The following is a 21,635-nucleotide window of genomic DNA, read 5'->3' on the forward strand; positions in this document are numbered from 1 at the left end:
CCATTGGGCTGTCATTTGCAGTTCGTTCAATTCATTTTTCTTCTCTCACTCTCTAGATTTGAACCCAACCCAAATGGGTTCAAACCGTAGGTTAAGTGGTCCGAGCCACTTAGACCATAATCTAATTTCATCAAACCAAGTTAAAATTGGTCTGAACCATTTGGTTCAAATTGCACCAAATTCAGTGTTTATATAGTATAGATGCATTTTTAAGTCAGAGAGAGTATTATACGGAGGGGGTTCACCATATCCATGAGTTTGTAGTGTTGCTACTGGTGGATGTAAACCGTTGTATTTTGGGAGACAAGCACCACAGAGTCCGTCAGTCCCATGCGGGGCGTAAATTATCTTAAGAACATAGTATCCAATACTAGCCTCGGTCCAGGTTATTTATTTATTTATTATTATTTTATTGCTTTAATTTGCATGTTTAATTAAAGATCGAGTTGAATATTTAATTAATTATTTTTTAGCATATTATTAATGATCTCATGGCATATTAGTATAATGTTATTTATATCTTAAATGTCATTTGAAGTATATATTTTCCAACAATCTTAAGACAATTTATTCCTTGCGTAGAGTTTATTATATACTTCTATTTAAGATATAAATAAGTAGAGATTATGCTAATTGAGATATATAAAATAATATTATATACATTATTATATGCTAAATATTGATGTGTTCAATATTATGTAAAATTGAAGCATGTTATTATAAGTAGATTATTAAATTATTTATATGAATCAATATTGGTTGAATTATTTTAATTTTATAATATGATATTATGTAGTATATTATATTACCTTAAACATGTGTCAACTAGAGATGGAAAAAAAGGTATTTAGTTACTTTTATCAATGATTGCACAAGATACTATTATGTATAATTGCTACGAAACAAAGATGAAACCTAGAAATGTTTAAGCATTACAAAAATGAGGTTGAGAATCAACTTAGCAAATATATTAAGGTGTTAAGAAGTGATAGAGGTGGTGAATACAAAATATCATGTACTGATATTTGTTCAGAACATAGTATCATTAACGAAAAAATGATGAATGATATGTTGATAAGTTCTGACTTAACTCAGAATTTGTGAGGAAAAGCTGTGTTTTCCACAAATTATGTTCTTAATAAAATACCTCTAAAGAAAACTATTGTGAAACCATATGAATTATGAAAATGTCGAAAACCTTCCTATATATTCTTAAAAGTGTGGGGATGTCTAACTAAGGTTGTAGTTTTTACTCCTAAGAAAGTTAAAGTATGACCTAAAATGTGGAGACCTTATGGGTGGGTGTGCCGTAGGCGGGAGTAAGAGGCATTGACAGGCTACCACATTGGGCGAGCTATAGGTACATAGTCCCGTATCGCTTAGGTAAGTGAAATGTGAAGTGCTTTTCTGTGGTGGTGTTATCTCAAATTAGTATGAAGCCTTTTGGGATAAAATTCAAGAACAAAACCGTATGGGCTCCACATTTGATAGGTTATGCTCATAATAGTAGTGCATATCGTTTTCTTGTGTATAAATCATACAATGAAAATAAGGATGAGCTTAGACGTAACAAAAGGGCTAGAACGTCTAAATCTTTTGGTCATGATTTTCTAACATGTTTATTGGAGAATGAGCCATAAAGTTTTAAGGAAGTAAAGTCTTCTCCTGAATATTATTATTTCTTAAATTAATTATGTAATATAATTAATCATGTGATATAATATTAAACTATATTGTTATATTTATTTATTCGAGTTCAATATTGTTTTTATAAATGGTTACTATAATATTGAGCTATGTAGTTGAATTACTTAGTGTGCATAGTAATTCAATTTTACAATATAGTTTATTTAATGTGTAATATTATTAAATTTGTATAAGTTCATGACTGGTTTGTGTATTTAATACAATAGACAAAAATTGACTAGTCTAGCTATGTCAATTCTCCCAATAGTCAAGGGAAAAAGATCTATACTAGTGTCTAAGAGACGTATAACTGTGAATGGGCTGAATAAGAGAAAATTTTCCGATTACTCTAAAGAGTTTAATGGAAAATGTTATTGATACACTAAGCTAGTACACTGAGCTAAAAGAGAAGCTAATTAAAGCTAGCAGCTATAAAGTACAATTTAGATAAAAATTAAAATATTACTGAGGTGCAAGCTAATTAACAATAAAATAAATGTTATCCAGCTATAAGCTAAAATGATTATTGAGGTGCACAACATCAAAGTGGGAGATTAAAATCTGCTAGCTGGTTCCATTCTCAACTTGGTAGAAAAAATAAGAAGATGATGAGTAGTCATTTTAGCTATAAGTTATTTGAGTTATACATCATATCTGCTCTTGTAGGAGGGAAGAATACTACTTGTAAAGTAGTAGTTTTTGGATAGTATTTTCCGAAATAAATTCCTCTATTATCAATATAGACAATTTAGATAAGGGTGTACTAAAGTTAAAAACTACTAGAATTGATAATTGAACAAACTTAACTTCAAGCTAATAGTAATAGCAGAGAAGTGTACGTTCATCATAACCTAGTGGTGAGATATGAGAAGAGTGTGCTTAATCTAAGCTAGTAATGATAGTTAAAAACTCACTTTTAACTAGTAATGATAGTTGAGAAGTGAGTGCTCATTATGTGGTGATGTATCCAAAACTTAAATAGTAAGTGAGTTATTTGCTTAAATGATTGAGTTATGTGATGTGTAACACATTAAAAGGTTATGACATATTAATATGACTGATTTAACATGAACCTAAATATGAATAACTTAATTCGTAAATACAAGAGATGTAGAAACAAATATTAATTAGAGCCCATTGTAACTAATATCTCTAACATTAATTCACAATAACCTCTATGACCTGTTAAAAGAACAAGCTAGAGATAAAGTGAGTACATATGCATTACATATTGTTATACATGTTTGTTGATGGACAAATATATAGAACCTTGAAAAGGTAGATGAGGTGAAGTATTTAGTCTGTGGTATTTCAACATTTAGAAAATCATGATAAATACATCATAAATAAAATTGGCCCAATATAAAAAGACCAAAAAAGACCTACATTAAGCCTTTTGGTGAGTGCAGTGCTAGTTCAGCGGTAAAGCATGTACTGTTTAGGACCTTTGGCCTGTGTTCGAAACCCATCAGCATCATTCTTACTCCCCCTTTAACATCTAACTCCCCATATCATTGCCAAGTCAAAAAAAAAAAAAAAAAAAAACAACAACAACTTCAAAGTTGGATAAATTAATTTATAAATCCATTCATAGTTCAAATCTTATAAAATTGAATTCCATTTTAAATTCCTCCAATTTAAAAAACTGAAAATACTACTGTATTTTAAATTTAAATCCCACCAAATCACATCATTCCAAATGCTGTGTAACTTGGGATACTAAGAGCAAATCCAATGGTCTCAAATCTAGCGATTCTGGGCCATATTTCAATGGTCGCCAAAAATTGGGCACCACCAAATGGGTCGCTGAAAACCGCAGCCCTCTTGGTGAGCCGCGGGCCAGCCATGCACGCCCGCATCAGTTTTGTTTATATTTTTTTTATTCTGGCCAGAACAATGTTTTAGCCCAGAACACTGTTCCTAAGGGCATGTTTGCCTAAATAATTGAACCAAAGTGCCGTCAAGGTGCCAAACAGTGCCTTAAAGGCTTTTTTTGGGCAAAAAAAGTTAAAAAAAAAAAAAAAAAAAAAAAAAAAAAAGAGAGAAAAATGTTTTTTAAAAAAAAAAATTACTTTTTCAAATATTCCTACTAACATATAACCATTTTAGGCACTGTTTGGTTGACCCAAATAGTGCCTTAACAGCTATATTGGCACAAAATCCTATTTTTTTTTTATTTTTTTTTAAAAATAATTATATATATATTTATTTAAAAAAAACCTTTCATTTTTCCTCTATAAATACATCAACCCTACTTTGATATAGCCGTTTTAAAAATATACGTAGTAGCCGTTACAAAAAAATTAAAAAATTAATTAAATTAAAAATTTTAAAAATATTAAAATGTTAATATTTTTGGAGAACAAAAGTGCACCATTAGAATACATCCGATAAATGAAATTTGGAAACTTTAAAATACTGACATGGTTATGAAAAATGCTGAGATGGCTATTGAAAAATGGTGATGTGACAAATTCAGAGAGCACATTGGAGATGCTCTAAACCAATACTAACTTGGACATTCCGTGTGTTCCCTCTTTCCCTTGTCTTCGTTTCTCAGCCTCCACGCACACATAGCAAGGGAGATGATGAATAGACTTACAGACAACCTTATGACCGACATTCTCTCGAGGCTGCCCTTCAAAACCCTCACGCGATGCACGTGCGTATGCAAACTCTGGCGCAATATAGCACGCGACCCTCGTGAAAATACTACTGTATTTAAAATTTAAGTCCCACCAAATCACATCATTCCAAACGCTGTGTAACTTGGGATACTAAGAGCAAGTCCAATGGTCTTAAATCCAACGATTTTGGGCCGGATTTCAATGATCGCTAAAAATTGGGTCCCACCCAATAGGTCGCTGAAAACCGCGGCCCTCTTGGTGAGCCGTGGGCCAGCCATGCAGGCCTGCATCAGTTTTGAAAAATGGTGATGTGACAAATTCAGAAAGCACATTGGAGATGCTCTAAACCAATACTAACTTGGACATTCCGCGTTTTCCCTCTTTCCTTTGTCTTCGTTTCTCAGCCACCACGCACCCACAGCAAAGGGAGATGATGAATAGACTTACAGACGACCTCGTGACCGACATTCTCTCGAGGCTGCCCATCAAAACCCTCACGCGATGCACGTGCGTATGCAAACTCTGGCGCAATATAGCACGCGACCCTCGATTCATTCACTCCCAACTCAATAGTCGATCCTCCCAGCAAAACCCTAGTTTCATTCTCTGCACTACCCTCTGGTTCGATTCCGCCTTCCGAAGCCAAATCTACTTTCTAGAACACAACGAAACTTTGGGTTACACTTGTGAAAAGGTCAGTTTTTCAATACCCGATCTCAAAGAGTTTCGATCTATCAGTTCTTGTAATGGTCTCCTCTGTTTGGTTGATCGCATGAACAGAGACCCAATTTATATATGCAATCCTTTCACTAGATGTTGCACTAAACTTCCTATTCGGATTGACCCACCACAGAATATTGGTGGATTGGTAATGGGTTTTGGATTTAACCCAACAAGAAACGAATATAAGTTAGTAGAGATTATTAATTCCTCTGGACCTTTCATGGTTTCAGAATCTACGGTTTATGTGTACACTTTAGGTGATGGGTTTTGGAGAAATAAAGGTAACGTTCCTTATGTAATCCTTTCGCAGCAATTGGCTTTGGCTTCTTCGGAAGCATTTTTGTGTGGAGCTCTACACTGGCTCTGTTTATTTCCCGCCAAGCACATTGCTTCTTTTGATATTGCAAATGAACTATTTGGAGTCATACCGTATCCTGAAATGGTTGTAGATGGTGGAGGTGGTTTGTCATTGGTAGTGTTGGGTGGGTGTCTTTCAATCATGGACTCTTCATTTCATGAACATATTGATTTGTGGATTATGAAGGATTATGGTGTTAAAGAGTCTTGGGTTAAATCTTTCTCCATAAGATTTCATCTGGTTGGGTGGGACATCATCAAATATGTTCGAACTCTATGTGTTCAGGGAAATGGAGAACTTTTGATGCTTCATAATAATCAAGCTTTGCTTTCTTATAGTCCCAGGGCCATGACATTGAGGAAGCTTAGAATTGCAGGGCTTCCATCTTGGTTTGAAATGGTTAACCATGTAGGGAGCCTTGTTTCACTTTAAGACTGTTAAAGAAACAAAAGAGAATATTGAGAGGTCGAAGTGAATGGAGCTGGAATGTTGAATGAAGATGTAAGGAAGTTGACATAAAAAAATAGTTCGATTTAGAAAGGAAATTGAGGCCAATCACAAGGATTATTCTTGTGTTCTCCTTGAAGAAGACTTGTGGTTGGAGTGTCGCATAGTTTATGATCTTTTGAGCTAGGGGCACAGCAGCCAAGGGTTATGGGGGTGCTTCGGGTTCATTTCCCATCAACTGCTGCACTCCATCAGCGACCTGAGTTTGTAAACCTTTCTTTGAACTTATTCGTGCTTTTGTTTTCTAATCTTACTGAAAGTAGAAAATTTGGTTTTTCTATTTGATATATATGTGTGTGTGGTAGAATCTAGTAGTAGCTGTGCGTAGTAGTTCTTAGTGCAGGTAGGCAGTCCATTACAAGAGTTTTACTCATTTGAATTATTGTTTAACCTGAGCACGCTCTATTGTCATTGATCTATAATTAGCATCCAAGTATAAACTTATTTAGCTCTTTATGAATTGTTTCATTTTATGCTTCCAGTGTGGAAACATGAACTAGAAAAAAATTTAACTTTGCATTATTATGAATTATGGATGCCAACTACCAGGGGCCAAAAAGAAAGAAGATGAATTTGTAGGGTAATTGTTTATTGCTTGTTTTAAAGCATGCAACTAGAAGACTTACCAGTGCTCTTCTTTCTGGAGGATGTTTTCCGTCCATAATTTTCCTTTACTGCTTGGGAAGTTATCACGAAGTAATAAAAGAATGTAGCAGTTTGAACGAAAGATGCTAATATTGTAGTCAACAGTGTTGTTCCTTTTGTTGGGGATTATTTAGCTTAAGAATGTCTCCAAACATCTTTGATTTACATTATCGGGCATTTTTTGGGCCTAGTTGATGGCAATGAGCTTCGGAAGGTTAAGTAAATTCCACATTTTTTAATTGGATTGTTACAGGGGAAGACCGTGCAGTATTAAGTGTTATTCACCAACTTGTTTGAGTGCAAACACATCAAGGCAGCAACAAGCTCTCTTGATACATGAGCCACTCAATGTGTTCAGTCACCTGGACAGTTTGATGAGGTAGTCTTTGTTGTAGTTGAAGAGTTTTAGTTGTAGCAGAAAATCTGTTGCATATAAGCCTCCTCACCAGTAGGCAGAGTACCAAAACAATTTGATTGCAGGAACACTTTCTTTGCAAAGCATAAACATTAAATTATTTCTTTCCTGTTTCTCTACTTGGTAATAGTAAATATTAAATTACTTGTCAAAATTATATATAAAATAAAAAATAAAAAAAAGAAAGTAAAAAAGTTCTGCATAGTTAGCCTGTGACTTATTTTATGCTGTAATTCAACATACATACATATTGGGCAGGCCAACTGAGGTTGGTTGGACTGAAGTATATTATGGTTACCCTTCTTGATGTGTTGGTTTGTTGAGATTATGCTCAGCTGTGTAATTTTAAATTTAAATGCTAAATAAAACAAAATTGAATGATTTTAATTACCTGTGTTGTCTATTGCTTCTTAACAGTACAAACATTAACTGTTTGTTTCAAAATTGAATGATTTAATTACCTGGTGTTGTCTTTCCATTGCTAGTTGTTTATTAGGGTTTTCGAGTTATCCCACACAAATTAGGGTTTTCGAGTTGCCAATTAAACCCTATAGAATTAAAGAGAGAAAGAAAGCCCTACACACACGAATTCAAGAGAGAGATAGGATGGATAAACTTGAAGATGACAACATTGTCATGGAAATACTCCCAAGACTGCCAGCTCATGCGATGCAGTTGTGTATGCAAAAGTCGGAGCAACTCAGCATGTGACCACGGGAAAATCTACTACTTGGAACGCTACGAGACACATGATTACACACCTGTACAGAGGTCAGACTTCCACCCATCTTTCTACAAAATAATCCTGCATTACTACTAATCAGTTCTTGTAATGGTCTCTGTTTGATGCGTTCTCGTAACGGAATAAAAAATATATATATATTTAATCCCATCACCAGATCTTATCTTGGACTCCCTGACCTATAATCCCCAAACCATGGCATTGAGGAAGCTTAGCATTGATACTGGGATACCATCTTGGTCTGAAGCACTCACTCATGTGGGGAGTCTTGTTTCATTTTCAGGCTGTTCTAAGGACATGAAGTAGTGTTAGCTGTGCGTTCTAGCTCTTACTGCAGGTAAGCTATTTGTTACAAAGTTGATCCTATCCTATAACATGTTGGTATTGCTTAACAATTTAACCTGAGCACAATTGATTGGCATTGATCTACAGTTTTACTTCATCGGTTTTATCTATGGGCTATAATTATTATTGAAGTTTAATTGCATTGATCAAATGGTAAAGTACTTTAGAATTATATGACAATGAGTGAGACCTAATATGATAGACTTATGGTTAAAAAAAAAAATTATAATAATATGATAAACTTCGTTTCAATCACCATGGTTCGTGTGAGAGCAAGAGGTTAATTGTGAGTTATAGTTCTTAGTGCAGGTAAGCTAATTATTTCAAAGTTCTAATGATCCTCTCTCATAATATAGTATGTTGGCATTGTTTGAGCTGAGCACAAGTAATTGACATTGATCTACAGTTCTACTTCTTTGGCTTTATCTATGGGCTTTTATTAGATTTAATTAGGGGTGACAAATTACAACATGACAACACGACACGAGTTAAGGATTTGGGTTTGGTATAAACGGGTTTGGGTCATAAAAAGGTCGACACGATTAACTCGTATACTTAACCGTCGGGTTAGTGTTGAAGGGTTCAACCCGTGTAACCCGTTTATGTCCCATTTAACTCAACATGTTATAATTGTGAATATGACTTATGAAATATGTTACCTATTTAAACCCAATTACTATGGATAGTTAAGTCACTTCAATATAAACCTTGTTTATGCTTTATGATTTTTTTTTTTTTTTTGAATATTTGGGTTAATTATAATAATTTTTTTCTATTATTTAGTATTTGATTAAATATTAAATGTGATAAACGGGTCATTAAACGGGTTAACACGTTTACTTGTTTAATAAACGGGTTGGGTTAGTGTTAAGAATTCTTGACACGATTATTAAATAGTTTGAGTTTGACTTTACCTATTTAGTATAATATCCTTACATCGACACGAATATGATATACGAACACGAATTGTCACCCCCTAGATTTAATTGAGCGAATCATATGAAAATGAGTAGGACCAATTAAATCTCATCAACTTCTTTCCAATCCACAGGTTTCTTGTGATAACAAAAAGTTTTCCACTAACGGCCATTCCTGGCTCGACTCAGAATTGACCGGAATTTTGACCACAAGCACCCCACCCCACCACCCTAGTGGAAGTTGCCCAGAGACATTTCCCTCATTGCTCTTCTTTGACAGTTGTGTACCATAGTCAGTAGCTAGATATGGATAAGGGGGCATGGAATACAAATGATGAACTACAGCAATGGTTAAAGAGCCTAACATAGCTAGGTTCAGCGTGACTTGAGTTGACTTGAGTTTGTTTTGATTCGCTATTTATTCCTGTCTCTTGTTCGTCTCTAGCAATGGTTCTCACAATCATTCATTCCTTCACCGATCAACCATCAAAACGAGTTCATTGATAATCATATAAAGCAGAAGAAATTTAAATTCAAAGCACTGCCTATTGTACCCTCTTCAAATTTACATATTTTTCATATTTCTAGAATTAAACAAAATGATTTGCAAATAAAAGTGCTAATGCTACAACTAGTCCATAAATTGTTAAGATCAACCATCAAAACGAGTTCATTGATAATCATATAAAGCAGAAGAAATTTAAATTCAAGGCAATGCATATTGTACCCTCTTCAAATTTACATATTTTTCATATTTCTATAATTAAATAAAAGGATTTGCAAATAAAAGTGCTAATGCTGCAACTAGTCCATAAATTGTTAAAGCTTCCATAAAACTAACACCCTACATGATGACTGGTTGTGGAGGGATAGTTTCGTTTTTGTAGGTTGGTCCGGTCTATATTTATGGGGTTCAATAGTATTGTGACCTTGTATCATCATTATAATGAATTATCAAAAGAGCATTTATACCAATTTTGATTGGTTTGCATAAAATTTGAATTATTCGAATATTATAAGAACATTTTGATCAAATTTCATAAACATTTAAACGACTGTTTTTCCTTATACTTCTGAGTAAGAAAGCATTTTTGTATTAATCATGCATTCTTTAATGAGAGTTAGTTTAAGAATTAGTTTCTACCCCACACTAAACCTATATGTAATTTTCTTTATGTGTATACGGATATTCATCTTGTTGCCCAAGTATTGACTCTAGAGGGGGAGTGAATAGAGTCAATGATAAACAATGGATAATTTTTTTTCAATATAGAAAAACAATTTCAACCAAAGTACTTAACACAATTGTGCAATTATAAAGATATGAAATAAACAATTAAATAGCACAATTATAAGAGAGATAAGAGAAGAGAAATTGCTAATATTGACTCGGTGATTTTAGCGAGGTTCGAAAACTCCTACTCCTCGGCTCAAGACTCCTCTTAAGACTTCCCAATCCACTATGGCTTTTCTTTACGGGTGGAGAGCAAACTTTTATATAAAGCAAGACTTTGCTTCTTTTCCTTACTAGGAGAACACCCTTCTCCTAGGTTTCTTTTGGGTCACACCAACCCTTACAAGTTTGTAGAAAAGATTGTAATTGAAATACAAGATTGAATCTCTCTCAAGATAGATATACAAGTGCAAGCTCACAAGAAATATCTCTCAAATATTGATGTACAAACTTTAGCTCTCAATTAGGGTATATATGAATATAAGTGAAGCTCAAACTCTATAAATGATATGAATGAGAGAAGATGATATAAGTAAAGAACAAAAGCTCTAATGAACTCAACAAGATCTCTCAAGTATAGAATAGAACAAAAGTTCTATGAAGATTCGAATTACAGCAAAAGCCCTTTGAATCCTTAGTTAAATCTCTCAAGATTTGTATATGAGTGAATGAGAGAGATGAAGAGAAGATTTAAGAACAAAAGCTCTCTTTAATGCAATGTGAAGGCTTTCAAATGATGTCTCTTGATTATTAAGACATTCCCCACTCTATTTATAGAATTTGCAAGCTCAATATAGCTGTTAAGGGCTGAATTCACAAAGGTCGAGGAGAAAAGAGCCGTTACATTTTGAAATCTGTAGATTCGACAGGAATCGGTCGACGTATGCTACAAACCGGTCAACGTCTTTGCATGAACCGGTTGATGTATGCTCCAAACCGGTCGACGTATGTTATGTTTCTGAAATTTCAGTACTGCCTAGATACCGGTCGATGTATGCATCAAACCAGTCGGCGTCTGTATCAAACCAGTCGACGTAAATGATCTCCTCGAATTTTGCTACTGCCTAGATACCGGTTGACAGTTGCATCAAACCAAACTGACAGATGGCAGCTTATACATAGGACTTTCAGTACAGAACATCTGCACACAGCTTATTTCCATTGAAAACATTTAAGTAAATGTCTTTACAGTATTTATATGTCCATTTGCTTTAAGTTTAGAATATAAATAAGGAAGTACCCCCCATTTGGATTCAATAAAAAATACTAAAAAATTGAAATTCAACTAAATCAAAATGTAGAAATTTAGTTTTAGTACAAATTTGGATTTCCGACAGTTTTGATAAAAATGAATCCTTATGTAGACCAATGTAGACTTGGTCAAAAATTCTGATAAAATTAGTTTAGGCTAGTTGAAGTATAAAGAGTTATTAGCGGGAAAAATTATTTTGAAATAATCATTATTTCAAAATTTTATTTTTCACACTTAGCCAAAAACACAGTTTTCATAACGTGCATTCTGGGGTCCTAATGTCCATTACCAACTCATGGTAATGAAGGCTTCTTATGCCTTAATTATTGACCAATATGAATTATATGATTGATGTGCATAGTCTTAGCATTTTTAACACAAGTGATGAGTTATTTCAAAGCTTATGCAAGCTTGAACTAACTCACTCTTTAGCAATGACTTCATGTGCAATTATATATGAATGAAGTGCATAGTCTATTGCTAATATATATAGAAACATATAAATGATGATATGATATATATGGTCCTATAGAGATGAGTTTCAAATGGATTCATAAATACTTTGACATTAAATCCTAAACACTCACCATCCTATCTACCCCTTTCTTCACGCTTTGTCCATGATCGTGTAGGCTTTCAGGCAGACTCGTTTTCTTCCTTTCTTTGAGTTGCTTTCTTGCTTGTTGTAATCCAAGCTATCTTTGGATAGACTTTACATTTGATTCATTGCAACTTCAAGTTCTTTTGACTCATTTATTTTCCATATATGTGATCTTGAGTAATGGAATACTTGAAATGGTCTTTATGATCTCCATTGAATATAAGTAATTTATACCACTTAATGTGAACATTAGGCCTTAAACACCATTAATGGTTTGTTATCATCAAAAGAACTAGATTGTCCTTAGATGAAATCCTTAAGGTCAACACATCTCAATATTAATTTTTAATTTTTTTATTTATCCAAAATCAGTATCGCAAGACAAGAAAGTGAGAAAATGCATATAGGATTTCAAAATCATGAAGAATAAGTTGTTTTTGTTCATATATTTGTGCATTTATCTTCTTACCTGCTTTATAACATTCATTACTAATTTCTCATAAATGGATGTGATATTTTATTCCTTCCAACATGCTGAAGTAATGGTAATAGTTTTCCAAAATGCTCTCCAAACTTTAATGGTGGTTTATTACACTAATCACACCAAAACTTAACAATTATTTAAATTGTAGTCAATAGTATTGTTCCTTTTAGTTGTAACAAAAAATCTGGATAAGCAAATATGATTGCTGGAACACTTCCTTTGTAAAGCATAAATATTAAATTATTTCTTTCCTGATTCTCTATTTGAGAATCGGAATTATTAAATTACTTAAAAATAATATAAAAAAGTAAAAAAGAGTTGCATAGGTTTTTTTTTTTTTTTTTTTTTTTTTTTTTTTTTTTTTTTTTTTTTTGGGCATAGACAAACACCTAAGAAACCAAAACCAACAAAAAAACTAAGATCTAACATCGGCCACAGCAAAAGGAATGACAGAAGGAGGTAAAGAAGATAAAAGCTGATTTGACCCAAGCCTAGTTCGTGAAAGAGCAGCCAACGCATGAGCCACCCGATTACCCTGGCGACGCACATGAGTCAAAATAGCAGACGAAAAACGGCGCAGGTCCCGATTAATATCAAAACATAGAGAAGCAATTTTCGAAGGACAAGACTCCGTACACAACACACCATTCACCACAACTGTGGCATCCAATTCAAACCATAAGCAAGATAAACCCAAATCCAAAGCCCAAAGAACAGCACGCTGACACACTACAATTCTGCCTCCAAAGATGAAGAAGCGGGAAAAGGGTGAAAAATAATTATGTGAAGCACATTACCCCGAAAATCACGGAACACGACGCCACCACCCCCTTGAAAGGACTGCCCACAAAAAGAAGCATCAAAATTGCACTTAACAATTCCAGAAGGAGGAGGATTCCACAAATCCACCAAAGGGATAGACGGTGCTGGCTACAAAGAAGAACAACGAGACCTAACATCATGAAACTCCCAAAAATTGGCAACAGCCCTCCGAACCACAACCTCAGGTTGCCATAACAACCCCTCAAAGACCAATCGATTCTTAGACTTCCAAATACCCCAAATACAAAAGGAAAGTAAACTAAGAACATTTTCAAACTCCGAAGAAAGAATAGCCTTTTGCACCAAAAATTTCCAACCAGCCCGAAAAGAAGGAAAGAAAAAAGCCGAAAAATCAAGTCTCAGTGCTGATAACTTCCACACTTGAATGGAGTGAGGACAAGAAAAAATAAGATGCACCACAGTTTCCTCCTGTAAACCACAATGAGGGCAAAGGGGCGACACCACACCCTCGATCCAACAAAGCTAATTGAACCGGTAAAGCATGCAGACAACAGCGCCAAAGAAAATGTTGCACCTTAGACAGAGTACGACACTGCCAAATATAAGACCAAGAACAATTAGTAGTAGCAACTCTTGAAAAATTAAACATGGAAATGGCTAGTTTATAAGCAGATCACACTGAAAACTTACCCAACCTCTCTGGCTTCCAAATGACTTCATTCGGCTTATCCCCTGCTAATACGAATTTTAAGAATTTCCTGCACTGTACAGGAAGGGAAAAACTGAGACAACACATCCACCTTCCACGAAGACGTAGAAGAATCAATCAACTCAGCCACAAAAGAAAATGGAGGTGGATCCTGCGGAAGTTGGAGCTTATCCGAAAGCGTAAGAACCCAATGATCTTTCCACACATGCGTAGAAATTCCATTCCCAATCAATGAGCGGACTCCCTGAGATAACAACACCTGAGTAGACCAAATACTACGCCAACCCCAAGAAGGATTGGAGCCCAAAGAAGCATCCAAAAACGATGAAGATGGAAAATACTTGGCCTTATAAAGCTGATATAGCATACCCTGTTTTTTCACCTGAAAATGCTAAGCATGCTTTGCTAAAAGGGCTAAATTAAAAGCCTCCAAATCGCGAAATCCAAGACCACCCGAAGGCTTACTCTGGCAGAGAAGATCTTAATGTATCCAATGAATTGCCCTTGTTTTATCCTTATTATACCACTAAAAAGAACGAATATGTCTCATCAAATCTTGACACAATGTAGTGGGAAGCTTAAAATAAGACATAACATACGTAGGTAAAATACTCAACACTGCCTTAATCAACACCTCCTTTCCACCCGTGGATAGAGATTTAGCATTCCAAAAGGTTAACCTAGACTTATGTTAGATGCGTTGGTTTGTTTGTTGAGATGCTCAGCTGTGTATTTTTCAATTTAAATGCTAAATAAAACAATTTGATGCATAACCCAACATATGAATGTTTTGAAAATTCCATGATGAACATGTAAATAAAGTATAACTGATATTCCACAAGTCCAGAAGAGGAATGGTCATTCCAGATGGAATGAGCATTATAGGAAATGGCCATTCCACTTTTTAAAGTGGCACGCCAAATAAGAGAAAGGGAATGAGAAAGTGGAATTGTCATTCTATTCTAACCCATTCCATTACACCAAATTATGCCTTAGGGTTTTCAAGGTATCCCGCACAAATTAGGGTTTTCGAGTTGCCACTTAACCCTATAGATACCGGGCTTCCATCTTGGTCTGAAGCAGTCACTCATGTGGGGGAGTCTTGTTTCTAAGGACATTGAGTAGTTACTCATGTCGGAATCGTAGTGTAAGGTGTGCATTATATAGCTCTTACTGCTGGTAAGCTATTTGTTACAAAGTTGATCCTATCCTATAATTAACATGTTGGTATTGTTTAACACCTTAACCTGAGCACAATTGACTAACATTGATCTACAGTTTTACTTAATCAGCTTTATCTGTGGGCTATAATTATTATTGAAATTTAATATCATTGATCAAATGGTAAAGTACTTCAGAATCATATGAAAATTAGTGGGATCAAATCTCATAAACTTCTTTTCAATCCACATGGTTCATGTGATAACAAGAGGTTTATTTATGTGGTTAAATATTTTTGTGACTGTGTATCATGAGAATATTCTTATAATGAATTATCAAAAGAGCATTCATACCAATTTTGACTAGTTTGCATAAAATCTGAATTATGAGAATATCAGAAGAACATTTTAATTAACTTTCTTAAACATTTAAGCTGACCGATTTTCCTTGTAATTTTGTTTGTGTTGAGTATGAAAGTATTGTTGTATTAATCCTGCATTCTTTAGTGAGAGTTAGTTTAAGAATGAACATTTACCTCTCACACCAAACGTATTTGTAATCTCCAATGTTTTTTATTTTATTTTATTTTTTTATTTTTATTTGTGCATGCATTTATCTTCTTATCTACTTTATATTACTAATTTGCGTGAAATTTTATTTAGTCTATTGATGTTAGCATACTGTCATATTGCTTATAATCAATTTGCTATTTAATGTATTGGGGGAAAACTATTGGTATCAGTTATGGTGGTCCAATCTACTGATCCTCCCCTCCATACACATAAGATAAGTTGATAACTAAATTGATTAATTTCACATTATATTTGTCATCATAAGAAATCTAGCAAGGATACGGGTCAAATTTTATTAGATGTTTTTTTCCAAAAAGTTTTTTAATAAAATAAGAATAGATAAACTAAAATACCATTTTGCCCTTAATAATCAAGTGAAAAGGAATGGTCATGGTCCTATCTAATTGATGTATATATGCTTGTCGGCTAACTAGTGCTACAATAAAAATATTCGAAATAAATAATATATAATATTTTTGTAATATATATATATATAGATATTGTGAATCAAATAAAGAAGAGAGCAGGTGGCTGCCAGCCGAGGGAGGGGAGAAGAAGGAAAAAGAAAGAAAAGAAAAAGAGAAAAAGAAAAGGAAAGAAGGAAAAGTAAGTGGATGGCCCCACAAGAGGATTTTACATTTTGGACAAACTACAATGACCTTCCCTGATGTTTGACTTAATTGTAACTAAACCTGAATTTTATCATTTTTTTGCAACAAGTCCCGTTGAGGTTTGCAATTTTTTGCAAAGACCTCCCCTTTGTACAAAATTTCATAATTTTTGTTAGAAAATTTGGTTAAAGTGACTAAAATGCCCATCAACTAGGTGTAAAAGACCATATTACCCTTATAATATATGGAATAACAAAAAAAAAAAATCATGCTTAAAAACAAGAGCAACCACCACTCCACCGGTAGCCGTCGTCGCTGCCAAACAAACCCACAGAGAAACTAAACCCACAATTAGATACCCCATATCTCATGGTAGCCATTCCTTCACAATACAATGCACAAAATGTCAATACAAAACCAAACCCCAGAAAAAAACATAATAGCGTATCTTTGTGTAATGATATGCTCATGAGACTACCTCTCAAATGGTCAAACTGTCAACCAGCCTACAAACAGCAAACTAGTGTTCTTTCCTCTCTAACTTTTTCTCATTAGCTGGCATATATGTATATACATTTATATTCAATATTGTATCAATGTAATGATATATTGCATTAATTTTAGGGTTTGATTTTGATTAATTTTGAAAACAAATGTTGATTTTGTACATATCAATCAATATGGATGGATTTGAGGTTTGATTGATCAATCTTGGAGTTTTAGCTTGATTTTTCCAGTGAACCACCAAGCACCCACCCACCCACCCACCCACCCATCTTTAATTCTCTCTGAATCTTGTTCCAGTTCCGGCGAAGAAAAGCCCCAAATCGAGACTTCTTCTTCATGGGTTTGCATATACGACCATGGGCAACAGCACCACCATCACAACCACGCGCAGCCGCCGACAGAACCATTACTCTCAGGGAAATCCGCGTCGTGTCCCTCTCTCCATCACCGTCCCTAACAACATCTCACACGACTACATGCACTTTGAGTCTCGAAACAGATGGCGCGTCCCTCTCTCCATCACCGTCCCTGCCCAGACTCACGCGACCACACCCACGCAATCGGACCCAACCAGTGCTGCTCCGCCGTCATCCAGACCATCGCCGCCCAATTCCGCCGTCTAGTCCATCGTTCGCTGCTTCCACAACCTCTTGACCTGCAAGCCCTTCCTCAACGAGAATTCCAGCAACATGAAGACAAACCGAGAGCCTGAGAGCATCAACAAGAAGAAATTCGGTGAAGAGCCCTAAAAATTCAGTAACGTGAAAACTGGTGGCGAAGGAGAGGAGAGAGGAATAATGGGTAAGTGCTTGTGGGCAAAAAAGTCATTTGTTATTTCTAGATATTTTGATTTTTTTAACAATATAATAATGAGTGTAGAGGAGTAAATTCATAACAAAATCTGACATTGGGGGGTCTTTGTAAAAAAATAGCAAATTTCAGGTTTAGTTGCAATTATGCCAAACCTCAGGAGAGGTCATTGTAGTTTGCCCTTACATTTTATATACACCACGCTTATCCTTCTCCAGACCGTAATCTCTCTCTCTCTGCATGAATTCTCTCTCTAAAAACCTAACATTTCAAGCTTTGATCCCTCTTCGTCTTTGTGAATTTGATCTTGCCATAAAAGGCAAAGTTGTCAAGCTCGTCGTGGGCTTCATTTTGATCGGAGCTGATTTTCAATTGGCCACCCATTGAATTCCGAAAATTGGGCTGAAATTGGGGTTTTTTTTTCAATACTTGAGATGGGGGTTTCTAAGCTACAATTTCTTTACCCTTGGTGTGAATTTTCTTCATAGAAATTTATAGAATTGTTCACTAGACTTTGAATATTATTTATGGTTATTTGAAAATATATATAATGAAGCATGATGAGGTGTTTTTTGTGTTGTATGTGCTAAGTTGTGTGTCCAATTAAATTGTAATGAAATATAAATGTTTATTTGAATTATTTATATGCCCCATTTACTTATGATGCTATATTTGATGAGAATGAGAACCTAACTTGTTATGGAAAAAAAAAAAATTATTTTAAATTTGATGTTAGTGAAATGAATATATTTTTCTGTTGACATTTGATAACATGTGACATTTCATGCATTATCATTGGGTATGAAATGGGAAAAGTTGTTTTATGAAACAATAGAAATGATTTTTGGGAAAAAAGTTTTGAAAGAAGTTTGCGAAAACCCGATCGCCTAGGAGTTGCCTAGGGACCGTGACATTAGTGTGACATAGAGGGAACTGGGGAAACTTTCCTAGTGTGTTTGAGTTACCTAGGCCCAAATAACGCCATGGAGTTGCCATGGGTCAAGGACAGTTAGCCAATCATTCTCTCATGCCGCTATGGAATTGCCATGGGATGGGTTGCATTAATAGTTGGAAATGATGACGGATAAAGGTTTTTGAAATGTGGAGCGACATTGCACACCATTGCATTCCATAGCATGTCATGGTTTGATGAGAATTTGATTCATTGTTGTTGGAATTGATGCTATGTTTTCCCTTTTGACTAAGCATGACCCCTCTTTCCTTTTCCTGTGCTTTGTATGAATTCACGGGATCACAAGAGGTGTGTCTTAGGCACCACCAACTGAGCAATTTGCTCATCCCTTATTTTAACATTTTTCAGGATACGGAAAGGAAGTGGCGGACGACGCTCCTCCACAGATTTTGATAGGTTAGTAGACTGTTTTGACATATTTTGTAGTTATGATCTCATTTTATTATTATTATTATTTATAAACCCTGGGATGACACGTATATTATGTATTGATACAGGAAAGGACGATAACGTCTTTAGTTGACCTCGGGTTTGGGTAAAGACTTGATTAGTGATTTGGACCATCGGGTTCGGGTCGTTACAATTTTTGCACTAGATAAGATTTAATTAATGTATGCAAGCATACTTTTTTGTAATATTTATGTTAATAATTAGGTAAAGAATGTGTGAGGTAAATAATATATATATATATATAGTTTGGTTGATAAAGAATGAAGTAAGGAGTAAAGAGGTTAGTTTGGTCCAATAAAATGATTTGTAGAGGGTAGAAAGGTTATTCCATGATTTAAATAAGTTAACTAACAAATTAAAGGGTAATAAAAAAAAATTATAGGAATTTTAGGCTTGCTTATTTGCATAATGTAAATTTTTTTTTTTATATTACTACACATACAAAATGTAATTTTTTTTTTTCCTATATGTTTATTAATTTTTTTTAACATATAGTTATTTATACGTAGTAATTTTAATAGGTTCAAGAATGTGGTTGTCCTGATAGTAGTGTATATGTATGATTTTTTTTTTTTTTTAAATTATCAGTCAGTATATTAAATAATTATTTTATACTTATCAAAAAAAAAAAAAAAAATGTATGATTTTTTTTGAAATTGCATTTGTATTCATTTGTTTCTCTATGACATTGTAAGAAAAGCTAAGGGGTCGAGTTTACTACAATTACTTGAAATGCATTTGGATAACATCCTTGAGACTCAGTTGAATTTAGTTAAATGATATAGAGACGATATTGGCACTTCCCTTCTCAACTATTGCACTTCACACTTTTCCCTTCTTTTTTTTTTTTTTTTAAATGATAAAAAGTCTATTAAACTCTCCCAAAAATATGTCTACGGCATCACACCCAGATGAGCCAGATTCCCCGTACCAAACACGACTCTACCGAAAAGAAGATCCTTGAATCACATACAATTTCAGATGTACAATTAATTTAAAGACATATACTCCAAAAACTTAGAATATATATATACATATATATATATATGGAATTGACCACCAACATCTAACTTAAAATCAAATAGGTCAAGTTAGCCCATGACGTATATTGATTAAATAAATCAATTTAGTTATAAAAATCTATTAACATTATACGTGCAGCGGGGGCGGACCCATGAATGTTTATTAGAGTTCTTAACATATATTCTTAATATAAAAAAAGATCAATGAGTGCTATTAAAACACATTTAGTCAATTTTTACATAGACACACACAAAATGGACAAAAAAATTTGTAACTATAAGGACTAGTTTGGTAGGGGTGAGAATAAAAAAAGTGAAATGGAATGATTTTCTTTCCATTTGTTGCATGCTTTTAAAGGTGAAATTATCATTCCTCACCATTCTTCGAGAATGGTCATTCCACCAAAATGATTCCTTCCCTTGACCAATGGAATGTGCATTTCATTACCGCATGGAATAAGATTAAAAAAAATTTATGACCAAAAGGCCAGATATGTAATATTTTCAATTTTCGTCATTTTTTCATTTTTCAGAATTTTCTGTTTTTGCAAAGGCATTTTTGTTTTTTTTTTTTTTTCATTTTGCGTGCCAGACATCGTGGGATGTGTCCGAGAGTTGATTGGGACATTTCCTTGAGTTCAGGATTCTTAGAAATGTACCGGTAGCCATTTCGGCATTTTTTAATTTTTCAGGCCGAAAGTCCAGTGTGGGACCCGCTACCGGAATTATCACGTACGGGAGTTTTGTTTGGGTCCATTTGCATTTCATTTATTTTAATTAGTGTGCTTTGTGTGTATTTTATATAATTGATTGCATATATGTGTGTGTGGTGTGAAATAAAAAGGAAAAAGGAAAATTTTTTTTTAGTGGTGGGACCCACCGCCACTAACATTTGAATTAGTGGTCAAGAGGCCACTTTGGCCTCATTTTCTTCCTCTCTCTCCCGGCTCCCTCTCTCTTTTCCTTCTCTTTTTCTTTTTCTTTTCTTTGCAACTTCAAACTTCAATTACCCTCTCAATTTTTAGAATTTGTTAGTGTCGTTTGTGGCAAATCGAAGAGCTCGTTGTGATCTACGCGTTGATAGGAGCAATTCACCATTTTGGCCAACCTAGGAATTTCGAATTTTGGGCTCATTTTGGGGGTTTGAATCTAAGTGAGATAGGGGTTTCTAATTCACAAGTTCTTGTACTTTTGTGAATTATTTCTTCTTAAATTATTGCCTAGCATGCTTAATTTAAATAAATTCTTGCAAAAGTTGCTTAAATGTTGTATGTGAAATGTGTAGTTGTGTTAATTGATGTCTTATGAGGAAGCATGCTTTTATGAAATAGAATTTATGCCTATTATGCTTACCATGCTAGATTAATGTTGAATGAAAGCTTGAAATGTGTATTTTAGAAATTTATTTTGAAAGGCATGTGTAATATTGAATTTAACTTGAAATGCATGAATTTCCTATTTGACATGGCATTGAAACATATGAGACATTCAAGCATGGCAT

General features: G+C 34.3%; 1 protein-coding gene and 1 long non-coding RNA gene across 2 annotated transcripts; both read left to right on the forward strand.

The window, feature by feature from the left end:
* Positions 1-4,743: 4,743 nt before the first annotated feature.
* LOC132277502 (F-box protein At3g07870-like) lies at positions 4,744-5,826 on the forward strand. Its single transcript, XM_059779356.1, has one exon. The coding sequence runs from the start codon at positions 4,744-4,746 to the stop codon at positions 5,824-5,826; it is 1,083 nt and encodes a 360-aa protein (XP_059635339.1).
* A 9,697-nt stretch (positions 5,827-15,523) lies between these two features.
* LOC132279703 (uncharacterized) lies at positions 15,524-20,052 on the forward strand. Its single transcript, XR_009471384.1, has 3 exons — positions 15,524-17,680; positions 19,011-19,058; positions 19,160-20,052. It is a non-coding gene; the product is annotated as an uncharacterized LOC132279703 (long non-coding RNA).
* The last annotated feature ends 1,583 nt before the right edge of the window (positions 20,053-21,635 follow it).

The sequence above is a fragment of the Cornus florida genome, unplaced genomic scaffold, assembly GCF_030987335.1.
Source record: "Cornus florida cultivar Cherokee Brave unplaced genomic scaffold, ASM3098733v1 CherokeeBrave_3.0.0_Hap2_Chr10, whole genome shotgun sequence".
Lineage (NCBI taxonomy): Eukaryota > Viridiplantae > Streptophyta > Magnoliopsida > Cornales > Cornaceae > Cornus > Cornus florida.